Raw genomic sequence first — 10,309 nt, forward strand, 5'->3', positions numbered from 1 at the left:
TGATGTATCATTGTAACTTCTTATTGAATATTTAACTTCCGATGGCAGTTATCCTCTGATCTCCACAAATGTGGGGGAAGTTACCAGACAAGTAACTTCAAAAGTTTAACTTCCAATGGCAGTTATCCTCTGATCTCCACATATGTAACTTCAAAAGTTTCGGTTATATATATATATATATATATATTAGTCGCTAACATGTACGATGCACAGCAAAACTATTAATAACTTCCTTAATATGAAAAAATAAAAATCAATATTAATGGGTAAGACTTTTAAGTGTAGCTCGTCCTTGCATAGTTGTCCACAGAATGTGAACTCGTCCTGGTATAGTGGATCATGGGATGTGAAATACCATGGTAATTATGCCACTTCCTCACCTCAGATGTGGATCCTTAAGAGAACCTCGTCCAGACCTAGTGAGGTCATCCAGACATGGACAACCCTCAATATAGGTTCCGTCTACATGAACAGATGAATCGAACCAGGCAATGAGATCTTAATGTATCATTATAACTTCTTATTGAATATTTAACTTCCGATGGCAGTTATCCTCTGATATCCACAAATGTGGGGAAAGTTACCAGACAACTAACTACCTCTATAGCACTATATATACACTCATCCCTGACAAAATAAAGGTAGGGTTTTTCCTTTGCACAACCAGTGGCGGAACCAGGAATTTATATTTGGGGGGGCCATGTATAATTTTTTTTTTTGTGTGTGTGTGTATGAAATGTAAAATAGTAATATACAATACTTCATAACTAAATATGTATAAACCAAAGTATATTTAATTAAAATTAAACAATCATGAGACAAAATTGAAAAAATGATTTAATATCTTTAATCAACTATAAAATGGGCAAAGTCACAAAACATACAATAACATAAAAGCTAAACATCTTTGTTCAAAACTGTAATCTACGCTCTTTAAGAGATCTAAAGTCACCAAGTATTGTGTCAGTGGTGAAGTTCTTAGCAATTTCCTTTTCAATGTAGATAACTAAGTTATTTGAGAGAAACTCGTCCTCCATTTTGTTGTGCATTCTTGTTTTAACAATTTTCATAGCTGAAAAGGCTCACTCACCAGTTGCCGTGGACATTGCAAGAGTCAAAACAAGGCGAATCAATCGATCAATAAGAGGATATACCTGTGACTTTTCTGTCTCTACTAACCTTCGACATAATTCTGCCATAGATGACAAATTCTGAAACTTCAAATGATTTTGCACATCATGCTCAAATAGCTTCTATTGAATTTTCAAACCAATCCTATCACGCTCAGAAAAATCAAGAGGATAATATTTCTCAACAAGACTACATATATCATCCACATTAAAGGATTTGTAAGCATCCATTGGATCCAAAGCAGAGCAAAGTGTCAAGAGTTCTATTGGTTGTTCACCAAACCTATTGTCAAGCTCTTGCAATTGAACATCTATTGTAGCATTAAATATATCAAAATGATAATGGTGCTCCACTGTAACAAGATCCCTTTTCTTACGACTTCTACCTTCAGCAAATTGAGCACTTAGATCTGGAATATCAATTTCAAATATTTTGGAGAATCCCTATGACATTCTCAAGAAAATTATCCCAGCCATCTACTCTCAAATTTTGGATGAGTGCCTTTGTTGCTGAAACTAAATTTTGGGCATTTGAGATGTCTTGAGATTTCTGCTGTAAAGCTTGACAAAGAACATCAGTAATACCCATGATTTCGTTCATTAGATGTAAACTAAATATAAACTCAAATGAATTAATCATTTTAAGAGCTACATTTACATCTCCACTTTGCAAGTAGGTGGACCCGTCTTCCTTTATATTTTCAAGCACCAAACAAGTTGGACCAAACATCCTTATTAGGCTACCAATAGAATTAAAATGAGACCCCCAACGAGAATCTCCAGCCCGTTTTAGAGTCCCAATTTGGTTTGCTCCTGTTCCTGTTTCAAGTTCATCAATAGCTAACATTCTAGCAATTTTTGCAGCTTGAGCAGCTCTTAGTTCATCGTTACATTTACACGAAGAGCCAACTGTAGTGATAATGAAATTTAAATTCAAGAAGAATTCATGGATAGGGATTACCTCTCTTGATGCAGCAACTAATGCTAATTGTAACCGATGAGCAAAGTAATGCACATAGTATGCATAAGGATAATCATTAAGAACTAAGGCTTGCAATCCTTTCCATTCACCACACATGTTGCTAGCAACGTCATATCCTTGTCCACGAATATTTTGAATGTCAAGACAGGGACGAGAAAGAATAGCATATATTTCGTTCTTCAGGGTCAATGCAGCAGTGTCTTTAACATGACAAAGATCAAAGAAGCGTTCTTGTATAAAGCCATCATTGTTAACAAATCTCAAAACAAGAGCCAGTTGCTCTCTCTTTGACTCATCACGTGACTCATCAACAATAATACAAAATTTGGAATCCCCACTGTCTTCACGAATCTTACTTCGCACTTTACTTGCAATAACATGCAGAATCTCCTTCTGAATTGTAGGTGAAGTGTACTTAGCAGATTTAGGAGCATTTTCCAAAACAACATGTGCAACCTTATCATTATAAGATGCCAAAATTCTAATCATCTCAAAGAAATTTTCTCGGTTTTTTTGATTGAAGGGTTTCATCATGACCTCTAAAAGGACACCCTTGAAAGGTGAGCCGCCGAACAATATCAATAGAAGTTTTCACCCGCAGTCGATTATTTAAAATTTGTTCAGAACTTTGCACATTCATCACTTTATCTATATGCACTGATTCATTCAATAGATCATCACAATATTTCACAGCATTGTTGTGGGGTGAGCAAGGATCTTCTCCAACATGATTAAAAAATGTACAATTCTTTCCATTATTGACTTTTTTCCAATTTCTAAATCCTGTTAAAGTAAATGCATCAGAACCAGGGTGTCTACTTCTTTCCATGGTAAAGAGATAACATGGCAAACAGTATGCAACATCTTTAGTATGAGAATACTCCAGCCAAGAAGAAAATTGAGTGAACCAAGAAGCTTGAAAGCGATGAGGATGCTTTTCTCTAGAAAATGGATGGTTTGAAAGATGAATTTGATATGGTTTAGCTTTTAAATAAGCACGTCTAACTTCATCACATATATTGGTGGATAGTTACACATTTCAATGCGCTCCCCTAGATCTTGTTTTAAAATTCTAACATCAACTTCATTGGAACTAAGTGGTGAAAATTTTAAATGAATTTCTTCAAGTTCCACTTCCACCACTAACGGTCTAGAAGGATGTTTTTCAAGATCAATTCTTGGAGATTTGGAAGGACGCTCATTGGAAGTTGACGCTTCAACATTAGAACCTGAAAGTGTACTATTTTCTGAATTACCATCTTCATTTGTTTTGAAGAATGAGTCAATAGTCCTAAACTTACCCATGACCTAGATTATCAAATTAAATTATCACTTATTAAATAAAAGACAAACAATAATTTAAATGTCAATACATAAAAAAAAAAATATATATATATATAATAAACAACTACTAAATACATGAATATATATTATTTATAATATATTGATTATTATAATAATAAATAATATATTATAAGAAATTTAAAAAAGAAAGCAATGAAAAGAAGAATAAAAAAAACTAAACAAAGAAAATACAAATACCTGGAGCACACAGCACAAACACAAGCTGTCAAGCACAAGCACAGAAGCTTCACAAAATTGAGTCACAAATTGTGGGGCCCATAGCAATAGGTTACTGACAATGATAATGAGAAAGGGACAAAATTAGTCACTCTTTATTGTCTAAATTCAACACAATCCGTTTACCAAGGAAAAATTGAACACATAGTACATACATTACACTATTGCCATTTTGGAAAGTGCAAAACCTTTACTTTTAAACAAAGAGACAAAACTTTTACTTTTAAACAAAGGGATGAAAAGCAATGAACTAAAATCTGAAAACATAAAAAATAAAAAATAAATAAAAAAGAAGAAGAAGAGGGCAAAGGCAGTGTTGCAGCAAGAAGGACCGAAGGAGGCTGAAGGCAAAGAGAAAGAACTGAAAGAAGAAAAAGAAAAAGAATGCAAAGCTCAGGTCCTCAACGGAGACAGAGAGAGCGAGAGAGAGATAGTCACCTGTGTAAGTCTGTAATAAAGATTTTTTTCTGTTCTGCAAGACTGCTGCAACTGTGTGGCCATGTGGGAGAGACAAAGTTTCAGACTTTTCAATTTTTTGCCGTGTGTACAAGTAAGCCCTAGATGTATTGGGTTGAAATTTTTTTTTTTTTTCTCTTTTATTTGTTGAGGTAATTGTTAAAATACCTGTATTTATTTCAAAGATGCTAAAGGTGTAATTATTGTAATTTGTTGACATATATTTGTGGATTTTATTTTATTTAAATGAAAATTGTATTTATTTTTAGACTTTATATAGGTATATTATCAGGGATGGGGGGGCCAAAATAACAAAATTATTTAAGAATCTTCAAATTATTTAAGAATCTTCAAATTATTTAAGATATTTAAAATTAAAAAAATTTATAAATTTTTTCAAAAATTTTGGGGGGGCCAAGGCCCCCCTCAGTCCTCAAGTGGCTCTGCCACTGTACACAACTCCCAGAAATTTTGGAATTCTATATTCTGAAAGAGAGAAACTGACTTCATCATCGAAGGTTTGTGGTCGGTCAACCTTGGTCTCCTTTGATTCCTTGTTTTCATCTTTCAGGTCTTTAAAATCATCAAGATCTGGAGCATCCAGCCTACTGATTTTTACAACATTATCAAATATTATGGTATAAATTATATACCAAACCAATAAAATCTCTCACTTACAAAGTAATAAAATCTATCACATACAATGAAATATCATGAGATCATATTTAGAAAATATATACTGATATAAGTAAACTCCAATACAATTAATTACACAAATATAGTTAATTCCATACCCATTCAATCAAATATCTTTCATAAATTACATTAATCGTTCTTGATGTCCAGGATGTATCTAAATTCTAACATTGCTAGTAAACAAAGATGCTAGACCTCAATGGGATTGAAAAGGCAACATAATGCCAATTTGCATAATTTCTAAAATCATTATTTCCACTATTGAGAGAGAGAGAGAGAGAGAGAGAGAGAGAGAGAGAGAGGTGGTTGTTGTGTTGCATCTCTTAAGAAGAATCTACCCTATACATTTTTTTTTATATGTAATTGACAAATAACAAAATAGATGTACCACATTTAGAGTATGCACATTTGTGAGATTAAAAGTAAAGGAAAATAAGAAAATGAATCCACCTAAACTTTTTTGCACTCCCTCTTGATGTGGACTTTTCCAACATCTTCCAAAATCAAATTTATGTACTCCTCAAAGCCCTATAAGACATAAAAATTAATATTTGACCAAATTTACATGTATTTTAAAAACAAGTACATGGAAACAAACCAAATTTTAAAAACAGGTACATGGAAAAAAAACACAATTAGTGAAAACAGAAAATTCTCACATTCAAGGTCCCTTTAGATACCACTAAAAAATGAAAACTGAAAATATTGTAGCAAAATAATTTTTAAATGTGTGAATAGTGTCGTGAGACCCATTTTCAATTTAAAAGTTGATGAAAAAAAAAGGTTTGTGGGTCCCGTGAACAGTGCACGGGACCCACTGGTTTGACATAAAACCACAGAAACACGCTTCAAAAAAAAAAAAAAAAGAAAAAAAAAAGTTGAAGTGCAGATGCAATCCAAACGCATACTCAAATAGTATAGTTCAATTTCCAATTATATATATTAGGTTATGTAAAATTTGTAAAGTTTCAATTTTCAATTATACTTGTAAGTTTTTTGTTATTACTCACTTTTCATTTTAAGTATAAAATATAGGTTGAATATAAAAGGTATTTAACAAATCTAAAATAAAATGAATATATGTTTATTATACAAGTTAAACATGCTAGACATGTTAGAGGTTTTACAGTGTGGATTGAAAATGTTCCTCCACACCTGAATTCTATATTTCTCGCTAACCATGGCTAATTTTATTAATAAAGTTTGCAGTGTTCTTTCTCAAAAAAAAAAAAAAAAAAAAGTAAAACTTTTTTTTTTGAGTAAACAGTAATATTTATTATACAAGTTAAATTGATTGTGTTAAATGGGTCATTTTAGATTGACACAAATAAACTGGCATGTCAAACGTGTTTATTGCAAGTCATGCGGGTTGACCCTCTTATAACCTATTTCTTATCGTGTTGTTTTCAGGTCAACTTGTTTATGGCTCAAACCCACTAAAACCCAACCTTAACCCTTAAAAACTTATGTCGGGTTCATGTCGTGTTCACGGGTTGGGTCCAACATTGACACCCTTATGGGTGATACCATGTTTATTAGTCTATATAAATGAAAAAAAAAAAAAAAAAAAAAAAAAGGCAACTCTCCAATAAAACATACTTTTAAAAACAATTATTGAAGGCTATTTTTATTTTTATTTATCAAAATGATGTTTGTATTTTTTTTAGCAAGCATAAAACTTGCTTACCTATATCAATCACAATATCATGCAATTTTCAAATTTGTAAACACATAGTATGATCAAATTATTACACTACTCTTATTGCAATAGTATGACCTATCGTTACGAAATTTTTTATTGCAACAAACCTCTATTGCAACGAATTTTTCATTGCCCACTGATGCGATAAAGTCTATGGCAATAGACTATTGCAACAAATTTTTTCTTGTTTTTATTAACTAAATTGATTTTCTTTTTAACTTTTTAGCACAATGTCCATTGAGAGATAATACAGAACGAATGGAGCAATATCTTGGGGAAATTCGTGAAACAATTGCTAAGTTTCTTTAACATGTTTTGATTTAATTTCTTTTTTTATCAGTTGTAACAAGTAGTTCATTTAATTATAGTAGTTAATTTAATTTATAATCTTTTCAATCTCCATTCTCCGATTGTTACTATTTGCTGGAGTGATGAAATTTTTGAAGATGGAAGACAACTTTTTAATCAAGGGATTAATAACTACGATGCAAAGACGGCTCTTCTCATTAGGAGATGAAGCAGCCACTGGAGTTGAAGCACCACTTGAAGCTCGTTTTGGTAATAGGAACAAGTTTCACAGGTATTTTACTGAACTATCCCAACAAATTTTTTATTGCAATAAGTTTCATTTTGTTGCAATAAACCTCTATTGCAACAAAAATTTTTCGTTGCCCATTGATGCGATAAAGTCTGTGGCAATATACTATTGATATAAAATTTTTGTTGCAATAAAAGATTTTTATTATCATTAAAAATACTTTATTGCAACAAAAAATATTGTGACTATAAATATTTTGTTGCAATAATTTCTGCATCTTTGACATCTTCCATCTCCAAAATGACGTCATTTGCATCTCTGAGATAAGCAGCAATCGTTGCGCTCCATTTGTAACCAGAAAATCTTCTTTGGTTGCTTCATGCAATTTCACATTCAATTTTCAAGTGTGTGATTCATGACATTCACTCATCCTAACCAGAACAGGCCTCTTTGCATTATAGTTATCGATAATTTGATTAAAAGATCGCCTTCCATCTTCAAAAATTCAATCACTCCAAAGAGTAGTCAACAATCTGTTGGTCATAACAATTTACCACCAACAATTTACCAAAACGAAACTAACTATTATCCATCATGGTTCTATTCTATGATCCATCATAAGTGCATTTCCTTGACAAAAATTAAAGGTAGAAAGGAGTGGATCTACATGGTTGCCCTTTCTTAATTCATTAACTACTCGTGAAATTATCATATGATCTCTGCAAAAGCAATGTTCGCGCCTTCAAGAAGTTTTTTGATCTCCCGGGATAGACGATCACTTATAATGCGCCAATTAATTGTCCTGGTGAGTGGGAAGAGGTTATGGACGTTGATTATAATTTCTGCAACTTTGACATCTTCCGTCTCTGACACGATGTTGTTTGCATCTCTGAGATAAGCAGCAATCGTTGTGCTCCATTTTACAAAGTGAGAGAACGCAACCAAAAAATCTTTCTTGGCATCTTCATGCAATTTCACATTTAGTTTTCGTGTGTGCGCTTTGTGACGTTCGCTTATCCTAACTAGAGCAATCCTCTTTGCAGTGTAGTTATCCATCATTAGATTAAAAGATAGTCTTACTTCTTCAAAAACTCGATCATTCCAGAGAGTAGTGATAACTAGAAAATGAAGATAAACTATTATAATTAAAATGAACTAGTAACAACTGATTAAAAAAAAAAGATTAAATCAAAAATACCAATTGTTTCTTGAATTTCTTGAAGATATTGCTCCATCTGCTTAGTAGTGTCTCCAAGTGGAAATTGAGCAAAACGAGCTCCAAGCGCTACTTCTTCAACTACGCCGGGGGGGGGGGGGATTTGGATTAGCCCTCAACTTATTGACTTCTTTGAAAACCCAGTTGATGATGTCGAAAATATCAACAGTGAGTTGCACAATGCTCGTACCCTCGAAACGACACCTGCACAGAGAAAAGAGGACCTAACAGAGAGCACCGGTGTGGTGCCGCCAAATACCCTCCGAAGGTCAAGTTAGAAAGTATGCTCACCACTCTAGAGTGCTAGAGAGGGTTAATTATACGTACCTTGGCTTGTGAGGGTATTGGGGCTTTTATAGTGGCTTGAGGTTGGCATCCCTTCCTTGGCGCAGAAGTCTTTTCCTTATAGGACTCTTCTTGTAGAATCCTAAACGTGACGNTATAATATTATTTAAAAATTAAATATTATTATTTGAAATGTTGTACTAAACACCCCCCTAATAATTATACCATACCAGTTATCTACTATCCGTCCGCCCACAAGTCCACAATGCATGGCACGTCCTCCACCTAACATACAAATTATAGAAGTTATAAATTTATCAGTGGCCCATGCGCAAAATTGTCAAATCAAATCTTGTTTAAGGAAAAAAAAGAAAAAGGAAAAAAGTTGCTATATTTATGAGTGGCCCATGCGCAAAATTATCTAAAGTTTTTCTTTCTCAGTTAAAAAATTATTCAAGTTCACATCTCCTTTTCAAGAAGTGGTCAGCAAATATATGAGGAGCCCACAAATATTACTAAAAAAGAAGAAGAAGAAGAAACTAATTTGTGGGCTGCAAATGTCCCAAATTGTAAATTCACAAGGACAAGGTGAGAAAGATGTTCACAAAAATTTAGGATTCCTTTGGTGATAGATTTTTAGCATCACTGTTAAAGTGTTATGAAAATTACGTGTGAATTAAAAAGTGGTATAAAAATTAGTATTTTAGTGTTAGGTGCCCTCCTGTAGGTGACGATGTCCTTGAAATGAAGGAAATTATTGCATAAACAGGCCAGAAAGAGAGTGATAAGACCTACGCGACTCTCCCTCACTAGCACCTTACTTGTCTATCTTTAAGTGTGATAGCTATATACCATTATACCAATCTGTCAGGCTCTCATTAACTACACCATTTTTAAACAAACACGATTTGTTAATTAATTTTGAGTCTAGTTATTAAATAATCATGCCCCTATTTACATTCCCCTATAAATACGTACCTGCTTACCTAATGTGAAGTTGTGCACTAGTTATCTAAAGAAATGGCAAGTCCGAATAACGGTATCACCAATGTCCATAAGTTAAAGATTGAGGCTCTGTTATCAGTGACACCTTATAAGCTGATTGATCAGAGACCGGTGCGCCGAGTTTTGGCTACGGACCCTGTTGGTTCAGGAATATTCCGAAGGTGTCTTCATGTACTTCTTTACTACAAGAACGTGAGCGAGGCGGATTCAGGGTCAGTTTTTGCAGGTTGGGCTAAGGAGTCACTAGCAAGAGCATTGTATGAGCAGCCATTGCTTAGTGGAAGGCTCCGGCGTGGAGAGGATGGTGATGGAGAGTTAGAAATTGTGTCCAATGATGGTGGTGCTCGGCTCGTGGAGGCACAAATGAATATAACTTTATCGGAGTTTCTTGAATTGAAAGAGAAGGAAGAAGCAGAAGCTCAGCTTGTTTCTTGGAATGATATTGATGAACATAATCCACAGTTCTCCCCGTTATTTTATGTTCAGGTAACTAATTAAGCTTACATATCAAGGAAAAATAAAATCTAGACTATTTTTATAGTTATGTTAGAACGTTCTGGCTTAGTAAATATTAAAACAGTTTATATGTAACTAGTTTAATTTCAGCGTTTTTTTCTCTTAGTCAATCTTACAAATGATGAGTATCTTTAAAAGTGTGCTGCACTGTCTTGTATGGTTGTGAATTGCCTCTCACAAATTAAATTTTGACAAGACTTTG

At 33.5% G+C, this 10,309-nt stretch overlaps 2 protein-coding genes across 2 annotated transcripts; one reads left to right on the forward strand and one right to left on the reverse strand.

The window, feature by feature from the left end:
• Positions 1-1,082: 1,082 nt before the first annotated feature.
• On the reverse strand, positions 1,083-5,238 carry LOC112010070 (uncharacterized). Its single transcript, XM_024042411.2, has 6 exons — positions 5,234-5,238; positions 4,655-4,754; positions 3,190-3,420; positions 1,633-2,568; positions 1,271-1,574; positions 1,083-1,192 (listed from the first exon to the last, which is right to left on the reverse strand). Exons 1-6 carry the CDS (start codon positions 5,236-5,238, stop codon positions 1,083-1,085), a joined length of 1,686 nt encoding a protein of 561 aa, XP_023898179.2.
• Positions 5,239-9,562: 4,324 nt separating this feature from the next.
• LOC136066699 (uncharacterized) lies at positions 9,563-10,219 on the forward strand. The gene has a single exon (XM_065771425.1). The coding sequence runs from the start codon at positions 9,607-9,609 to the stop codon at positions 10,087-10,089; it is 483 nt and encodes a 160-aa protein (XP_065627497.1). The 5' UTR covers positions 9,563-9,606; the 3' UTR covers positions 10,090-10,219.
• The last annotated feature ends 90 nt before the right edge of the window (positions 10,220-10,309 follow it).

The sequence above is a fragment of the Quercus suber genome, unplaced genomic scaffold, assembly GCF_002906115.3.
Source record: "Quercus suber isolate HL8 unplaced genomic scaffold, Cork oak 2.0 scaffold_43, whole genome shotgun sequence".
Taxonomy (NCBI): Eukaryota; Viridiplantae; Streptophyta; class Magnoliopsida; order Fagales; family Fagaceae; genus Quercus; species Quercus suber.